The 19665-nt window shown below is 41.4% G+C and overlaps 2 protein-coding genes across 3 annotated transcripts; one reads left to right on the top strand and one right to left on the bottom strand.

The window, feature by feature from the left end:
• Positions 1-42: 42 nt before the first annotated feature.
• slc37a3 (solute carrier family 37 member 3) lies at positions 43-14791 on the top strand. The gene is made up of 14 exons (XM_061030253.1): positions 43-168; positions 4238-4470; positions 5503-5617; positions 5962-6054; positions 6303-6386; positions 6469-6614; positions 7022-7118; positions 7199-7283; positions 8207-8409; positions 8514-8655; positions 9014-9115; positions 9394-9593; positions 9911-9976; positions 10247-14791. The coding sequence occupies exons 2-14, from the start codon at positions 4394-4396 to the stop codon at positions 10337-10339; spliced, it is 1503 nt and encodes a 500-aa protein (XP_060886236.1). The 5' UTR covers positions 43-168; positions 4238-4393; the 3' UTR covers positions 10340-14791.
• On the bottom strand, positions 12495-18431 carry cdkn1d (cyclin-dependent kinase inhibitor 1D). Of its 2 annotated transcripts, none has more exons than XM_061030254.1 (4): positions 18325-18431; positions 15495-15976; positions 13404-15065; positions 12495-13366 (listed from the first exon to the last, which is right to left on the bottom strand). In XM_061030254.1, the coding sequence occupies exons 1-3, from the start codon at positions 18333-18335 to the stop codon at positions 15007-15009; spliced, it is 552 nt and encodes a 183-aa protein (XP_060886237.1). In that variant the 5' UTR covers positions 18336-18431; the 3' UTR covers positions 12495-13366; positions 13404-15006. The 2 variants fall into 2 exon arrangements, with proteins under 2 accessions (XP_060886237.1, XP_060886238.1); XM_061030255.1 differs by lacking the exon at positions 18325-18431 and adding an exon at positions 17851-18008.
• Positions 18432-19665: the final 1234 nt, after the last annotated feature.

The following is a 19665-nucleotide window of genomic DNA, read 5'->3' as shown; positions in this document are numbered from 1 at the left end:
ATCCCCCACCTGTCATTCCCCTCGTGTTGTTCCACCCCTGTCCTGCTGGTGGCAGCAGTGCGCCGCCGTGCTCTTGTTGTGGGAAGCGACGTTCGCGTCACAGGAATCCACAATAAACACGGGATTGTCTGCAACACTACACGGAGAGCAAACTACACGAGCAGAAAGGTAAGAAAACGCTCTGTCTTTTGCTTGTTTCTTCAGAGTATGACGCTTTAAATGTCTGCTGTGTGAAAGTAGACTTTAAAGGTTCAAAGGACCCGGAACTGGCTGTGTAAATAAAGGCTCGGTGACCAAGTAGCGGTATGTGCCGTGTCACTTTATGAGGCAGAGATGGGCAGAAACTGCTTGGATTAGAGGTGGCAAATACATTTACATTTCTTGTGAAAATGCGTTAAAGACTGGGTATTTAGGGCCGTATTTTGTATTCTTATTAAAAGATGATATTGTCATCTATGACCAGCTAAATAATCCGGGTTAGCACACCAAACAGAGTTAATATGAGAGGCACAAAGTAGACTAAAGTGATCCGTCTTCTCTTCAGTCTGCAGGACTATTGATAGCGACCATTGAACTGGTTATCACGCTTTTTTTCCATTTTCCTTTCATTTTGTCCTCCAGTGGATAATAAGACAGTCCCACCTGTCAGTTTCTGTGTCGATAGGGAATGAAAACTTGCTGACACGCACCTATGGTGGAAACAGCACCTGTGACAGGCTGTTTGAACAGTGCTTTGCTGAAAGAAAGGGAAAGGGATATATGGATTGTATAAATATATAAAGTATAAAAAATCATAGTATATCAAGTTGTATATATGTATGGAAAATCACTGGATTGTAAATATCAAATATAGTGTAGCAAATTGTATATAGAGAGATTATAAGGAACACAGGAAGTTAATTAAATTTAATAAATATTAATTATTGAGCTGTGGAAAAGGGGTAGGATTAAATACTTTTTATACTTCTTCCTACTCCTTTTCAGGCATATCAATTGAATATATGTAATTTGCATTTTCTTTTTTTTGTGAAATAATTTGAACTTTGTTTTTTGTTTATTGTATTTTCGTGCTTTTCATTTTGTTTTGTATTTTTGATATGTTTTTTTTATTTGATATGTCTGAAATAAATTTAATCAATCAATCAATCAAAAAAAAACACTGCGAGACACAGAACAGAACATTCTGTCACTGAAATGTAAACAGATACTAAAGTTGACATGAAGTTGTTCTGTAATAACAAAAGGCTTGTCATAAGTAAGAAAAGATCATGTAGATTACAATGTTGGTGCTTTCATGAGATCATTCTAAACTTGTTGATTTAAGTGTGAAAACCATCTCTCCCTTCTTCTATTATAATCCTGAGTAGACAGAGCACACAACCGGATACAAGAAGTGTTGCTCGACTGTTAACCAGGATGTAGAAGCAGTCATGTGAAACATTTAAAAAAAAAAAAACACGATCTGGTTATGAAATGATTCACCAAAGAAGTGGAAGTGAGACCGCTGACTTTCATATCAGTGTTTTTCAGATGAATGCTTCTCAAATTAATCACACAAGCTATTACACAGCAGAGTCTAAATGTCTGTTTTGTTTAGAATTAAGATTGTGCTTTGCTTGAGTTGATCTCTTAAACCAATCCCACAGATTGTTGTGCACTTTTCAGTGTTGATCCTTGTCACTGCCTATCATGTAACTGATCTACATTCAGTTTCTTTTTTCATCCTCATTACATAAAAAGTACTTTTACCCAAAATACCTTTTTGTGCAATTTGAAGGAAAGCATGAGAAACGGCTGTGGGGAATGCAGATTTTAAATTCAGGGGAAAAGGCAGCACCAATGTAGAATAGGTAGTCTGTCTGAGGGAAACCCCAGGTTTAGGTATCAGAGTCCTTTTTGGGTTGAAAAGTAGCGCTGCATCTCTATTTTCTACTATGTAAAGCTGTGTTAACATCATGAGGTGCTGCACAGCTAACACTGAACAGGCTGCTGGGTGAGGTGTAATACACTGGGTCCTTTGATATGTGTAGTGGCCGGACAACACCTACCATTCAGCCCGAATGCTCCTATTGATACTCGTTTTTTTTTTTAAACCAAAGGAGATGGAAACTCTGGACAAGAGACTGCCTGTTGCAGCACAGGTATCATCCATGACCGGTTCAATGAACAGTAGTGGAGCGGCTCAGTGCTTATTTCCGTCAGAATCTTTCAGTGGATGATACAAGCATGAAAATTGGTATGAGCAGTCTCTCAGGGTTGCTTGACAAGAAAACACTCCCAGCCACTTGAAATTTATATTTTCAAGATGGCCGCCCCCCTGGATCCTCAAAAGATCAATTTTCTCATAGAAATATATTGGGTTTTTTTCGTTAAGGATGATTTGCTGTCATTTTATTTTGTGTGTTTTAGATTATGCTAAAGAACAACTTTTAACGCATCAAAATACAGTTGTGTTGATGTGTTGATCATAGATTAGACAAGAGTGAATATCTGCACCACCAGGGCACACTGGTGATATATCACTGCTGTTAAACTCAGAGTGGGGTTCAATGTCAGCGAATTGAAAGTTAGTATCCCAAATGCTGTCTAATTGACCCCAAAACAGTTAGATAGCCGCACCTGAATTGACAGGTTGTGCCAGCGCGGGAGAGCCGAGCCAAGGTTAATGGGGTTTTAGTTAACCGGATGGTGTACAGATCGCACGGGATATGAATGGCATTGGATGAACGATCGGACTAAGTGTAGGGTTAAGGCATGAACTTAGTCGTATCTCATACATCAAAGTGCTTGGTAAAAGGTGGTAAACGGATAAACCCTCGGCCTCTGCCTATGCATTTGCTGCTGACACGGCAGAAGCCATCGTGACAGTTGAGAAAACTAACTGGGACAGATGTTTCATTTGTCAGCAGGACACCAAGGAAAAACTCATTCAGCCGAGTTTATTCAACAGAGAAGCACGAGTCTTCTGGACTCCACTTCCACCTATTGCGGAGAGTTGTTGGGAAATGTAGGTGCACCAAGGCGTACTGGAAGGTGTAAGCGCTTCAGATATGGACTCAGTTGCCCCTGCTAGAACCTATTTGCATGTTTCTTTTGCCAGAGTTATTCCCCCGTTGTCCTCTTGTGTTTTCAGGTGTAGGCCTATGGCTCGGCTTCCCCTCGGCACATCGGCGCATCATGTTTTGCTTTGGCACCAGCCTATTACTGTGAAAATGTCAGTTGTTACTTTGTGCTTCCACTGCCTATATCTAACAGTGAAGCCTATTTTCAGTTTAGTTCCTTAGTATTGTTTGAGATACTTTCTGTTTGTCATGGTTCTGTGGCTGTGTCAGCCAGAGCTGCTGTTGCCTCTGGATCTGTACTTATTGTCATTCAGTATTAGCCATTGCTCAATTATTATTTTGAAGCACTGTCCGATCAGCAACACAACTGTGCTAATTTATTAATCTTATTTTTTGTTTTCCCACCCCTTAGTATTTATTTGACAAATTGAATGGCTGTTAGTTTAAAAAAAAAAAGAGAGAGGTGAGAGGCAACTCCTGACAGCTTTTACCAAACTGGACAGGCCTTTTGAGGAACCCAATGCATTTCTACGAGAAAATGTATCATTTAAAGAGCCACATGGCGGGGGCGGCAGTCATCCTGAACCATCTTGAAATTTCAAGTGGATGTGGACGTTTCTCGTCAAATGACCCTTTGAGACGGCTCATTTCATCTCATTTCATGCTTGTATCGCCAACTAAATGATTTCTTGAGCCCAACTGCTCCACTAAGGTGGTGGCCATCTTGGAGAGAAAAAATGGCCGCCATCTTGAAATTTCAAGTAGCTGTGGTGTGCCTTATTGTCAAGTGACCCACGGAGACGGCTCGTGCCAATTTTCACGCTTGTATCACAAATTGAAAGATTGTAGCGCTTATCTGCTCCACTACAGGTAAAACGGTATTCATCACCTGGTGGTCTCTAGAAACTTGGGGGGGGGGGGGGGTGAAGTCAAACTCTGCAACCTTTGAAAGGAACATCCACTCTTTCCCTTTTTGCATGAAACACCTATGGTCAACTTTAATCCTGGGATGTGTGGCGGTGATAGTCACTGTGTGTCATTCATTTGTAAACTTCTCTCAAACAGAAACAGTACCGGTGTTTAATGATATGACTGTTTTTAGTAAAAGTAATAATCAGTGTCATAAAAAGGACATATTAACACATAATGCTGTTTTTCTAATTCATTCTCTCCAGGCTACTTTGTTACTTTGTCCTTTTCCCATCAGGCATAGTGGGAAAATATAGCTGAGTCCCCTCCCTGTCTTGTTGCTATTCCCCCTGAAGACCTCCACCACCTCCTTCTTCCTTGTCCTCCACCTCCGCCTCTTCTTCCCTCCAGCCGCCCCTGTGATGCCTCCCTCGTGCTGTGGCTACCTGTCACAGTACACCCATCATCACCTGGTTGTCTTCCTCCTCACCTTCTTTAGGTAATGCAGACATCAAACCTACCTTAAAGATCTTCCTAGAAAATCAACTCCCGGGTTGGTTTCTAGATGACCCTGTGGTATGGTTTTTTTTTGTGTTTTTTTTTTGTTTCATTGTTAGCTTTATTTTGAAGAAGCTGTATGGCATACTGAAAGGGAAACGTCCCCGGAGAGATGGGGAAATTAGATTCCAGACATATTTTGGCTGCGGTTTTGTAACAAAAATCTTCTTACCGGCCATTTATAGCCCACTGCGTCGAAGCCCTAAGAACACAGTTGCATAAAAGGGAAATGTAGCTAGTAGAATAATGCACTGAGACTGAGCTGTTGAATTAGGTTAAAGGTCTCTGAAGCGAGGTGAACCTAGGTGAGATGTGGTCAAGATAACTGAAACAATAAGTAATGATTTCCTATAGTAAGGCATCTGCTACACAGAGACTGTAAATGTCTCAAACAGAATGTGAAAAAATGATTTGGAACATTTTGGGAATCATAGATTCAGAAGCTAAGAATCCAAATGAGTGTTAAAAGCAGAGGAGAAAATATGAATGGAAATCTGTTTATGCCACCTGGTGAATCCAATTGGCATGCGTTTGTTTCAGTCCGGCCTGTTAATCTTTGATCACATTTAGATTGGGTGTCACACGTCTGCAGCCCCAGTGTGACCCTCTTATCACAAAGCAAAGTGCCGCCTGCAGCAGGAAGTTTGCACACAGGGCAAAATGCTGCTCAGCAAAATAAAGTATTTGCATTTGAGTGTGTCCTGTAAAGTCTTTGACCTGAACTGAACTAGTGCTCTACTGGAATTTGACCTACTGAATGTGGTCCGCGACCATTTGCACCTGAAGACAACAAACGAGAACTTTTTTATTAATCAAGGCATTGGGGCATAAATTATTGTCAGTATTTAACACATGTTGCTTTGCTGAATTTGAGCCCTTAACTTGACAAATGGAGTTATTGTTTAGGTTAACAGCAGTGGTATTCCTTCTAAAAAAAAAAAAAACCTGTCTGTTCTGTGTTGTGTCTCTCCAGCTATGTGTTGCTGCATGCGTCCAGGAAAACCTTTAGCAATGTGAAAGTGAGCATCTTGGCCCAGTGGACGCCGTCCTTCGAGAATGGCAACGCAACGGCATACTCTCCTGGCGAGGTAACGTTCACCATCAGAAAAGACCCGAGTCAGGGGTCTTAAACTTCACTTCTTCATCAGAATGTGAACGAAATCAGCTGCCAATTTAAGTTCTCAACACAAAAAAAGCAGGATCAGAGAGTATCTGTATTTGTTTATTTATCACCAGACCTGAATTTATTAACAGTAATAAGAAGTGTACTTTGTTATTTTAGGTTTTTTTATTCTGAAAGGGAATATTAAATGTTTTCTTTTGATGCATTGTTCCAGATTTAGCTTCGAGCACACAATCTGTATTTTGGTTACAGCCCTTCTGAAAAAGACAAGTAGATATGGTAATCTGTGATTCTTCTGTCCTCGCTCAGACATGGGAGGACAATCGTTTATTTGCAGATAAAGAGCAGGCCACTCTGTTTCTGGGAGCCCTGGACTCCATCTTCCTGTTCTCATATGCAGTGGTGAGTCACAAAAATAAAACTTTTATAACGATTACTATTTCATAGTGTGTCACAGAAATACGCAGAACTGGCAGCAGCTGAGTGGTGACATGCAAACCCTTATTCTTCTCTGTACATGTTTATTCAGGGGTTGTGGCCTCTAACGGCAGATTAACTATGAATGTAGAGCTCGCAGAGTTGCAGCTACTTGTCACTCTTTGACTAAATCAGCCCAGTAATTTTCCACATGTGTTGTTGTTTGCACACAGGGTCTGTATCTGAGTGGTGTGATTGGGGACAGAGTGAACCTGCGCTACTTGCTCTGCTTTGGCCTGTGTGGCTCTGCTGCTGTGGTGAGTTCAAAGACCTCATGTCAGTGGTCAGCCCCTTCATATGACATGTTGGATTACAACTGTTTCTCGTGTGTGTTTGCAGGAGTTTGTGTTTGGCACTCTGACTGAATGGCTCAAATTCTACAACGTCTACCTGTACTGTGGCCTCTGGGTGCTGAATGGCCTCCTGCAGTCGGCCGTCTGGCCCTGTGTGGTGGCCGTCATGGGAAACTGGTTCGGCAAGACGGGGTGGGTGACACTTCTCTGTTTACAAAACCTACATTTGCTCCACAGCGCTTCTCTTTTACAGTCGGATGAGTTTTGATGCAAACTGCAACACCTAAGCAGCCTAGAAATATTTCGCCAAGTAGTCGTGTGTCAAGTTTAGAAAGGGAAACGCCCACACGCGCACAAGGACATCCATTCATCACCGCTGCCTCCAAACATAGACGCTATTTAGACTCAGTTTTCCTCAGCGACAGGACTTGCGAACAGAATTTGCTGGACTTAAAAAGTAAAAAAAAAAGGACTTTACAAGTTCAGTTGATATTTCTAAGTAGTGTTGTTTTCTGAGACACAAATGATCTGGCATATTTGAAAAAGTACTTTTATATTTCTATAAACTGTTCATCACTGAGATTCATTTTGTTTTCCAGTCGTGGCTTTGTGTTCGGCCTGTGGAGCGCTTGTGCGTCTGTAGGCAACATCCTGGGAGCCTTCCTGGCTTCGAGTGTCCTCAAGTATGGATATGAGGTATGAAACACACACACACACCTGTTACCAGCACAATAAATTATGTTCCTGAATGCTTACATGATGTACTCTGTGTGCAGTATGCCTTCCTGGTGACATCAGTGGTGCAGTTTGCTGGTGGGGTGGTGGTGTTCTTCGGCCTTCTTACATCCCCTAAAGAAGTTGGTAAGGACTTTTACAGGAAGAATGTGCCACACTGTACACATACAGACAGCAGAAATCAAATACATCCTCTGTCAATGTCTCTCTGAGTCATGACTGTCAACAATGTGAGTGAGAAGCTTGAGTCCCGTCGGCTAAGTTGTTTTTAGAGCTGTGTTTACATGGACGATAGCCGACTCCTCCCCTTGCAGATAAAAGTTGTTTCAGTCAAGGACTAGAGAAAAGAAGAATAACAAAGCCTACTCACTGCTTATTTCAATGTCACATAGGCGTTTTTAGATCAATGTCGTGCCGTGTCAATTATGTATGCAATGAGAAGCTACGTGTGCTAACATTAGCGTGCTAATACAACGATGCGGGCCACAGGCAATTGCAGCTCCAGCCAAGGAGAATTTTGGTCAGCCACTTGCGCTAAACTCCTTAATGCGGACGTGAGTGGTTGGAGGTGTGTCGCTGGAGGAGGAGAGCGGAGGCTTCAGTTTGGTGAAGGTGTCGCCAAACGGCAGGTTGTTTTGGTTTCATGCTGGTGCTCTAGGGCGACTTTTAGTGGATTAAAAAGTGGCACATTCTTCCTTTTTTAAATTGACTTTATCTGAAATTAAGCATCCTCTTAATTGCTGCTCAGATCCTGTATCTTACATGATTTCTTAATTAGTGTGTTTTCACAGTCATGGGTTATGTTGCTGCTTTTTTAACCAGACCCCACTCTATGTGTTTCCTTGAATTATCCTTACGTGTACCCACAGAGACCATGTTCAACTTCCACACACAACACATTATTGTCTGATTTCCTTGACTCTTTATTGAATGAAGGCACCGCTGCTCAAATGTGTGTGTGTGTGTGTGTTTGTGTGTGTGTGTGTGTGTGTGTGTGTGTGTGTGTGTGTGTGTGTGTGTGTGTTTGTGTGTGTGTGTGTGTGTGTCAGGTTTATGCTTGGAGTCGGAGACTGGGCTCAGCCCTGTGGAGACGGACACAGACAGCCACAGGCCTTTGATGAGCGACGAGGAGGATGAGGTGGAGGTGTACGGCAGACCGTACCATTCAGTAACACAGCCGGATGAACCTCTGGAGGAGCCTCCGAAGGCCATCGGATTCTGCCAGGCGTTCTGTCTGCCTGGAGTGCTACCTGTGAGTCCAAGTATCGAGGAAAATCATTTACGAAAGGCTTTTTAAACGGGGACTGTTACACTGATCACAAAACAATATTGAGCCTGTCCCTGTTTGTGCTGCAGTATTCCCTGGCTTACGCGTGTCTGAAGCTGGTCAACTACTCCTTCTTCTTCTGGCTTCCTTTCTACCTGAGCAACAACTACGACTGGAAGGAGGCTGAGGCTGACCGCTTGTCCGTGTGGTATGATGTCGGAGGAATCATCGGTGAGTGACACACAAATAAGGACTTCTTCTTCCATCCTTTATAACGTCATCATTGAAGTGTCAGATGATATCAAATGTGCACTTTTTTCAAGGGATGTTGGTACTAGTATACTTAAAAAACTGAATACAGAATAAACATGTGATTTTATCATTTATCAGGCTAGTAAAGAAGTGCATTATGGTTTTCTTGTGTAATTCTCTCCAGTGGAGGAATGTCATATGTTGGTTTAGCTACAACAGTGGCTAGTTTATTACAATGCTAGAGTAATAAGAAGAAGTTTACTCTACGATCCTTAGAGTTTGGATGTAAAATTCTGTTTTCTCGTTCGTCTTTGTCGTTTGTTTTTCTTCCTCTCAGGTGGGACAGTTCAGGGTTTGATTTCTGATTTCATGGGAAAGAGGTCTCCAGTGTTGGCTGTGAGTCTGGCTCTGGCCATGGGAGCCCTGGTGGGATACAGCCGTGAGTAAACGTTTTGCGATGACAAGTTGATTGACAGATCAGCAGAAAACAAACAGTTGAGACATAGTTTGATCTTTTATTCAGAACTTTAGTTTTAGGATTTAAACATAACTCATTCCCACCCATGCTTTCCTGACATAACCTCTTGCTCTACTTTGACAGGCACAGATTTTTGAGCCTGCTCTTGCACCATGTGATGTAACTTTTAAGTGGCTCCTTGCAATAGTTTGAGCCACAATAGAATAATTCTAGTGTCTCTTTGTCTTCTTTGTTCTCAGGCTCACCAAATGACCAGCTGATAAACGCAGTACTGTTGGCCACCACCGGCTTCTTCATCGGCGGGCCGTCTAACATGATCAGCTCGGCCATCGCCGCTGACCTCGGGAGGCAGGATGCGCTGAGGGGGAGTCAGGAGGCGCTGGCTACCGTCACTGGCATTGTGGACGGAACTGGAAGTATAGGAGCCGCCGGGGGACAGGTGAACAAACGCACACACAAAAACATACAAGATCAAGTTTTAGATGCAACATGTGTTACTGTATATTATAAAGTTACCTGCAGAGCTGCAGTACTCTCAAAAGTAAAGTCCTTCAAAGTTGAGAAGAACAAAAATCTCAATGTTCTTTGGGGTTGCTGGCTTGAATCATTACTCCATGATCAGCCAATCACATCCACAGTTTCACGCTGCGGTTATAGTTTGGATTGAAGCTCTGATTCAGCGCATCATTTAGCACCGCTGTGGTTTTTCACCTGCAGATTGACAGTGGAAACTTTTAACCTCCATTCTTCTTCTAGTACCTGGTGTCCCTGATTGAGAGCAGACTGGGCTGGATGCGTGTTTTCTACTTCTTCGTCGTCATGGTAAGCGGACTTCCTGAAAATATTGTTGGCCTTTTTTCCAACTGCAGTTTGACTTGTGGAAATTTAGGGAAGTTTTGCTTTTTTTTTTTGTGATCAAATATTTATTGGATATTTTTCAATATGGATAGGCAGGAAACGATTACATGAGTTCCATTGAGCAGAACAAGGCATACATTGTGAAACTGTAGTACCTGCCATATTTACAACATCAACCTTTAAATGAACACGTAACCCTTTTCTAATTAAGATTATTTTGTTCTGATGTTACAGACAGCGGGCAGCATCGTGTTCATCACGCCGCTGCTCATCAAAGAGGTCCGAGCCATGTGGAGGGACAGACACGCGCTGCGGCGCCAGCTATGAAGACGCCAGGTGTAATGTTTCTCAGTTATCAGTGCAAGTACTGCAGGGCAGCTCAGAAGCGGGGGAGTGGTGGAAAGATTTGATCAAAATTGTTTCTCGCCAACCATCAAGATGAGGTGGAGTTAGAGAACCAGCTGCTATACCTCCCACAACCACCAGTGGGCGTCTGTGAGCAGCCTGAGCAGAGAGAGTCTTATCCACTCACTGAGGTTTGAAACGTAAACTTACACTTTTTTTTATTAAAACAGGCTTTATAAAGGGAAGCTGGTTGTCAACCAGTCTGTGAGTTCAGGCCTTGCGGGGTCTTCACAGAATGTACTGCTGTGTATATTTTTAAGATTTCAATGGATGTGAAAACTATACTACAAGTGTTGACGCTTTGAATTGAGGTCATCAGATTTCCGCCTCTCAAATCAAGAGTTCTTAACTTAAAGCTCTCTGAGACGATTGAGACGCTGAGATTGCCTAAAGATTGTGAATAAATTATTGTAAAGTAGAAATTCATCGTCACTATCATCAGCCTTTTTAAGCCATTGTAGATATGTATGATATTTTCCTTGATGTAATATTGCACTGTAGTATATTTTTAAGCTTTCAAGAAACCGTTTGAGGATTTTAATGAACCACTTAGATCTTAGCCGAGGTTTAGGAAACTTTCATGGAATAACCACTTGATTTCTCTCGTGTACAGCTTTGTGTAATCAGGTTTATGAACTATACTGTAAAGCATTATGGGTACTAAACACGGGTCTTTCGCTGATGTGAAGCGTGCCCATTATTCCTTTTTTTTTCAATTTCTGTTTACGGGAATGTTTACACCTTGAGTTGTCATTGTCTTAATTTATAAGTGTTCTCTTTGAAAACACACACACACACACAGAAAGACAACCTCCAATTGTCTTCTTATTTGACATTGTCACACGTCTCATACACATCGAAATGTAAACTGTAGACTGACATTCGCAGAAGACAAGAAACGTCTTGCCTGTTTGTTGCAGATTTGCACTTTTTTTTTTTTGTCTGGACAACTTGACTATGAATAAGTGTCTCAACATTGTGTGATTTTTAAAAAGCCAACAACACTTCTATTTACATTGTTAATACTCATGATCAGCGTTGGATGCTCATTAGCAGAGAAACCATAGATTAAGTAAGATTTGTCTCCTTCTCCACTAGACTCTTGTGTCAGTCACCACGAGTCAAAGGAAGATAGTTTGGCTATAAGTCACTAAAAGGAAAGAATTTCTGACATTTCCAGCTACTGTGGTCAATTGCGAAAAAACAAATGTTACATGTAGATACATAAACCCCCCCCATGTGAAGTTCTTCTGAACACTTTATGCTAACAGTGCAGCTTCAACTTCTGTTGTCTTTAAACTTGCTAATGTACATTGAAATCTCTGTGGAATGTCGAACACGATCTGTAGTGATGTTTTTGTTTTAGTTTTATTTGTGTCCTTTTTCAGTTTAAATGAATGAAAGTTCAGTTTTGCAAACTTTGAAACTTTGGTCTGTTGTTACACATCATTCTTTTATTTCAATCTTTTCTCTAAATATCCTCTTAACCAGTGGTGTAGTGGAGCCTATAGAAGCATGTATACTCTACTTTTTACCCTAAATGTTTTTGAAGTGGTCCGCCCAGCAGAGGATAAACGGCCTCTGTTACAAACAGTGACATGTATGACTACTCATATTTAGTCAGTCTGTACTAACCAATCAGAGACAGAGTAGGGAGAGTTATCCCTTTACCATCAAAGGAAGAACAAAATTATTTACATGTACATACTACTGAATATTGTCAATCATTCATTGTGTGAATCCGAGTAGATTTAGAAGTGAGTACACATTATGGAGACTGAAAAATAAGCAGGTATACCTGTGTTTACCCTGCACTACACCTCTGCTCTTAACTTCATATCAACATTTCACAAGCCAAATGTAGAATACAAAAGTCTCCTTTGTGAGTTGACTGTGAAATGCTCCTTAACAAACACCAGGGGGAGCTACTAGCTTGAGTAGAAACCCCAGTTGTTGACTGTGAATTGCTTTATAATAACCACCAGGGGGAGCTCTTTCCTTGAGAAGAAACCCAGAGTTTGAACAGTCTCTTTATAAATCCATGTTCATTAGTGGAAAGAAACAACAGACCAGTGTGTTGTGGTTTATATCAGTCTTATGAACATTGTTTTATTCTGAGCACACTATGAAATCAACAACATGAAAGGCAACAGTGCACCAACAACCCTGCAGTATAACATTTGTCATACAAATATCAAAAAGAATAGGCTGATTCTGATCCAATAAGAAATACACTTCTTACATGTTGCCAGGATACACAAACCGGCTTAGTTTGGAAATTCAACGTGTGTCTCAGCTTTTTGTTGAAATTTGTGGTTTTTTATTACCATACAAAAATAGATCTCTTGACCACTTTGTTTAAGGAAGTGTAAAGATATAGTTTTGGGAATAACACAATTTGTTAGTTATAGCAGAACAAACGGGGGAATTTCAAATTATTTCCCTACAGAACAAATGAATGATATAAACTCAATAAGTTAATAAAGACTTTGAAAGTTTCCTCTGAACAGGATGAAAAGATAGACACACACAAACAAACATATATAAGGTGACAAACAAGCCACATTTAGACAATTTTAAGCATGTGAGCTATTTTTAGAGCTGTGGAACACACATTGAGTAAACGTGATTATGAGCAACAGCTTTCATGCAGATTTTTCGCTCAGACAGAGGCGGTTTTGTTCCCCCGAAGAGAGGCCGAGAGACTTTTAAAGGGGGCAGACAAAAGCCAGTCTGAGATGCAGGCCACTTGTCTGTCCGGAGAAATCCTTTTGATCCGGAAGGGGTCAGAGACATTTTGTCTTCAATGTTGGCTAATAAAAGTTTGTCCCTTTTCCTCATCCTCCCCCTCCGACTTAATGCCTCTGCTCTGCCCTTTTTCTGGGAAAGCAAAGTGAGGCGGAGAAGGAGGAGTGCGGGACAAACAACAAAAAGCCCCCTCACAGCCCACTGGGGACTGGAGTTTCCTCTGCTCTGGCACACTGACTCTTTTACCTGAAGTGAAATTTGACACATGGTGTAGCTTTTACCACAACATAATCATAAGTCCCTCCTTTGTTTCAGTCTCTCTTCATCTCTTTTCGCCTGTAGACACAAGCAGTCGTATCTGCGTTGTTTCCCTGTATTTCAGTTGTTGTACATGATGAGGTAGTAAGAATGGATTATGGCTTTAATCCATATAAAAAAAAAGAATGATTTAGCAGTTATGTTTTGAAAATCTGAACATGCTTCAGATCTGTTCCACTCATACAATGAGCAACTTGTATTAATAATGTGTTTCTAGTTGAATAGCAAAGCAGTTACTCTTTGGTTCAACTGCCACAACTCTCACAACATGCGATAAACCTCGAGATAAACAAAACCAACACATTCATACTTAAAAACGCTTCCGAACGTATGTACACAATGAGAACGCGTCGAGGACTGCACAGTGACAGGAAAGTGTGCAGCAGCTCCACTCTTCAGAAAAACAAAAAAACGTGTCAAAGAAAGTGGAACCAACAGTCTGGATTTCTGTGAGCTGCAGCAGAGTGATAAAACACTAGATTCCCTTCATTGAGGATAAGAGAACATAATGTGGATAAAAAAAGCTGACAAAAACATACAGCTAAATAATGTTCTGGTCTATGGTCTATAAAAATTAAAAAAAAGATTTTCAAAACCCCATTATGCAAATAATACAAAGCAAAAAAAGGAATAAAGTCTGTATGTAGTTTTCTATTTTCCGATGGTGTAAATATTTATGGTCATTATTTCTGAAGCAGCAACGGTGGAGTGTATATCAGCCATAAAGACTTATAGTCTAACGCATTGTTTAGGAGCAAAGGCACAGGTTTCCACAAACACCTTATCTAACCTCGTTTTCAGCTTTGCTTGTCTTTTTCTCTTTTTTTGATGATGATTTAACGTCATGATTATTAAATAAATAGTCAAATAAGAAACATTGTTATTATAGCTGAGAATTTGAGTCACTATCAAATAGGCACGACCGCATTACCTCATCGTTCAACCTCCACCGTTGACCTCTAACCTCGTGCTAATCACAGTCACGCTGCCAAATGTTGAGCCCTGGGTGAGCTTTTGACCCCTGAATAGAGTCATGCTTTCGTAGCCGATGTGTGAGAACAAAGGTTAAGTGTTTTGTGAGGTCAAGAATAGTAACTCAGCTAATCAAAATCTTCTTTTGACTTTTAGCAAGAAGGAGAAGAAAAAAGGCCGAGGACTGAGGTCAAATACTATCCGAGGCCCGTTAAGAAGAAAATTAACCTCTTAAAACTAGAGCCCATTTCTGTTATTAAGAGTGCATTCAAAATTATTTCACAGTATAAAGATGAAAAATAAAAAAACTTATACAGTATTTAAAGAATGTATATAGCTTTTACAAAAACCGTTTGAGCATGATTAGCTAGGACTATGTTAGCTTCCTTGTGCTGAATACAAAGGTATGTGATGTCAGAAGAGTTTTTAAGCCCGTGCTGCACGAGCTTTTGGACAGTCTTTTAGAAAATGCTACATATGTACATTCGATATGAGACATATCGATGTGAGGTGACATGTAGACTTGCTGATCTTCTGTTGGTTGTACTTCTCTACTGCCGAGTAGGTTGTTTGTGACGCATGAGCTTCCTCTTCTTGAGCTTGAAGAAATCTACGGGGGGGGGGAGACAAAATCAAGAAAATTAACTCTAGACATAAATAAAAATCTGTCTTAGTTGATAGCGACCTCTGTCTAACTGAAATAATAAAGGTGAAGCTAAAACCAGCAAGTTAGCTTAGCACAAAGACTGGAAACACCGGCTCACAGCTGGCTTTGCCTCCCGTCCAGTACCAGCAAACTCACTTTTTAACACTTTTTATCTTGTTTTTTAAAGATGTGCAAAAGAAACTACAATCAGAAACAAAAATTTAATTGGTGCGTTATTACACTTTTATCTGTGTAATGCTAAGCTAAAGGCTAATTAGCATAATATTCATATACAGATGTCGTCCCCTTTTTTCTAATTCTTTGCAAAACATGAATAAGCACAAAGCACATTTCCGAAATATTGATACAACTTCTTATATTTGGTGGACTGACCTGTGATAGAGGACTGTTTGCGTTTGCCTTGCATTTTGAGCCGATAGCACCCCCTGGTGGTCACCTCCAGGTACTCGTCTCCAGACCCTGACGAGCTGCTGGACCCTGAGGATCCCTCGCGTGATGAAGATGCCGCCCGCCTTCTGCTGAATGGATTCCTCACCGGTTTAACCGTGCAGCTGCGATAAAACGACGGCACATCCTGGCACCCTAGCTCCTCCCACTCGACGTCGGAGCCCTCTCCTGGCATTTCCCTCTGGAAGTCAAAGTTCCAGCGCTTGTTGGCCACCTCAACACTCATGCAAAGTAGCCTCTCGAAGTCCATCTGCAGCTGCTGGTGGTCCACAGGCCCGAAGAGGTTCCTCCGCACAGGCCTCACCTTCAACTTCAAGGCCTCGATGCCCCCCAGACGCGAGGCCTCTGTTCTCGATTCTGTTGCTTGTCCCGCTGTTAATGTCGATGGAGAAGCCATCTCTATGTCCCTGTTGGAGAAAAAAAACTCAGTTTTAGAAGAAGGGCAGAGGTTGAGTTGGCTCTGCTGGGACTGCAGACTTTCAATGAGGTGTGATCGGAATTTTATGGGCATAGATCACAGACAAACATCCAAGCTATTAAGTGCTCAAACCTCCTTACTTGTACCAGCAGTACCTGCTCTCCTGGGCACCTCTTTGCTTTATGTGATTGAACACATGTGTGGCCTAAGCCGCTGAGTAATTACTGCAGCAACAGGTATCTGAACCAGCACCAAATAAATCGCCAAACAAAATTCACACGCACCCTGCCGTGTCGGAGAAAACGTGACTCTCCACCTGCTCTGGTGTCTGACAGTCAAAGGTGACAAGTTAAGGTCAGAAGGTCACATAGAGAAAATGAATGTTTACCACCTTCCCCAGCTGACATGTGCCAACTTTAATTAGAGCAGAACTGTTGAATTCTGGGTGTAATATCCTACCCTGTGTTTCCAGCTTCAGCTATTCACAAACCGCACCGTCTCTAGGTTAAGTTCAGCATGTAGGTGGACAGCAACCACAGCCTTTGTTGGGCCTCCGTTTGACTCGTACTGCTTAGTGCTTTATCAGCTGGACGGAGGCTGTAAAAGACCATGATATGTGTTGGGATGGGCAGGACCTACAGCTGAGAGATAAATGATTTCACTACTGATACTAATACTATACTGTACAAGGTCAAAATGTTGTACTTTACTGATCTCAAATACTGACATTTTAAGGGAGATTTGAGAACAAATACCACAAAAAAAAAACAAAGTTTGGGACAAGGGCGTGGAGGCTGAAACATGGGTAGTGGGTTAACCCAACCCTGTCCAAAACCTACACCTTAAAAGTTTGTTCTTAAGCTGCAGGTTCATTTTTACGAGTGCTTCTAAAAAAAAACCTAAAAAAACCCCACCACAATTCAAGTGAATAATCTTAAAAGGGTAATTATAAGAATGAAGAAAAGTTCAGTGTGCTAATAAAGACTTTAAAAACAAGCCTTAAGACAGAAGTAGGATGTTAGGGGAAAAAAACACCCAAGAGGGGCCGGAGAGAGGGGGGGGTTACGTAATTATTTGAAATCCACAGAATAAAGAGCAAGGAAGATCACTACTAGTCAAATAGTCTGTAATTTTACTTTGTCTGTATGTGTTGTGTTAAAAAAAATTAAATAAAGAAAAAAATGTGAAACCGCAGCAGACGATAAAGTTTTTTTTTAAGTTTTCTGAAGTGCTCTTACAACTTTTAAAAACAGATTAAACCCTCCTTAACAGCTGGATAAATATCTAAAGACTTGATGAAACAAGTCAAAACCATAATTGCCTTCTTTCAAGTTGTTCGCGTGGAAAATGGAAAGTGGGCGCGGTAATGCACATCAGGTTTCCACTCTGCTCCCCTATCCCCCCCCCCTCTCTTCACATCCTAACCCCCAAATACTTCTAAAAAAAAAAAAACCAGTGTCTGCAACCCAGACACATTTCTGTGCAATGTCGAGTAAGACAACAGCAGAAAGTTCACTTTTAGACAAAGTTAATCATGGCTACAGTGTGTCAGAGAAACTTTGTGACGCGGTCAGATTCAGCTACGCTACTGTCGATGTGGGTCAATGAGATGCGACACACTAAACAGCCCTCAAACAACAACACACTCAAAAATACACATGGGCTACACTAGACACCAAATAGCAGTTTGGCTTTTAAGAAGAAGAAGAACAAACTTGTATTTAAGTTTACACATATAGAGGTGATATTTTCCACAAAATTGTCTCCAAAAACCTCAAATAAACCTCACAACGCGAATGAATAAAACAAAGACTTGTCTATAATTTAACGCCATGAAAGGTCAAGTCATTATTATAGTCTTACCATCAGCGTCAATTTCTCTAAAGTTTTCAAAAGTCGCTAGCGTTTCGTCCCCAAACTGCGCACAGTGTATCCAGCCAGAGGAGTGGGAAGTTGCTCCTGACAGCCGCGTGGAGACACAATCGCGTTGACGAAGCTCCAGCCGACACTACCCACTGGAGGGGCTGTCCGTGTCCTCTTATCTGCGACTTGTTTGTTCAGGACTTACGAGAAGACTCGTGGGACGTCCTACTATAGGAGTCAGTCACATGGGTTCCCATCACAACAGTCATTGTTGGAGCTTTTAGCCAGAGGGTAAACAACCATACCATCAATTCTGACGACAGTAAACGCAACACGAGCTGCAAATGCATTGCTGCAGGAGTGTGCAGAAATACATAAAAAAAATGCACGCAAAGAAAAGAATAGTCAAAATAATACAATGCATGCTTTTGCATTGTGTGTATTAAAGCGTTTATACTGGTAAATGTTTCTTACCCCGATATCATGATGCTGAAAAGAATATGTCTCCGTCTCAGTTCCTGCGCTCCAGCTCCAACCTGTTGCTCCTGCACTCTGTACTTCCCCCTGTACTTCACTCCTCCACCAGAGAGTCGAGAAGTAGGTCAAATAACTTGGCAGCGGCGGCCATTTCCATTCTCCCGCAAAATGTGACACACATTCTCGTGTTATGCTTGCATTGCGACTACGTTCAGTTTTGGCCCCCAGCCCACACCCTCCAGTCACGTTGAACTGCAACGTGACTTGACTACAGTAGGTCAAACGGCCCCTTTTTGACTTCATGTCCTTCACAAGTTCACATTTACCACATTCCTCCTATGGATAGATTTACATACATTTAGTTCTGTGAGGTGGGGGAAAAAAAAAAAAGCACCGAAACGCACCTCAGTGTATTCAGTAAGAACAAGTTAAGAGGAAACACTGCTGTTCCTACATGACATAACTGGAACAAGAGTTTGACTTCTTCACCTTTTCATAAACTTAAGAATCACAATGAATGCTATTTTGGCTGATAAAACCACTAATCTGATGTTAGACAATATTGAATAGAGCTAAAATTATAAATGAATCAATAGATTGCACTTGCTTTAGTAATTTATCAGTAAAAACACCCCCAAAGTCCCCGGGTCTAATTTCTCAAATTCAAACTTTTTCTTGTTTTTTCTCTCTCCACGTACATTGTCATCAATACTTTATCAATTAAAACAAAGTAGGCTATATGGTTAGAAAGGGGGTGGGCCAAGTTTCCCACATGTAGCAGGCCCATTAAATGATCTGCTTTATATCACCATATAGCCTAAATGTTGCTTTCTTCTTTGGAGCATAAAACTTATTGGTAGGCTACTGTGTTTTATTTCCAACTCCTGAATGAGCTTCCTCCTTGTTACATAGTAACTAGTAACACTTCCTACACCTAGGGCATTTCTTTTTTCTTTTTTTCTTCTTCTGTGACTATTATGAAACACATCGGTTCTTCTTTCCTATTCCTGTAATTAAGCCATCGTTTCTCCTCTTTCTTATTATCACATGCAGGCTTTCTGTTACGAGGAAGTATTATGAGCTTCGACCTATTTGCTGAATATTTTTTCAGTGACACATTGTTGAAGTCATTTGAGAGGGAACTGCTGGCTGACCAACGCCCCTCACTCACCGAGGTTATTCCAGGATTGGCACTCACTATTTTTACACATTAGCCAGTGCCTGGACAGACTCACACAAGTAACGTTTTTTCCCGCTCAGACTTGAGGGCAATGCTGACGGCTTTGAGATGCATCGCCTTCCAGACTGAGTGGGAATTCAGTATTGGCATCGCAGGTA

This window comes from Labrus mixtus, chromosome 22 (assembly GCF_963584025.1).
Source record: "Labrus mixtus chromosome 22, fLabMix1.1, whole genome shotgun sequence".
Classification (NCBI taxonomy): Eukaryota; Metazoa; Chordata; class Actinopteri; order Labriformes; family Labridae; genus Labrus; species Labrus mixtus.
Note: the sequence above shows the minus strand (reverse complement) of the source record. Positions and strands in the feature narration are given on the sequence as shown.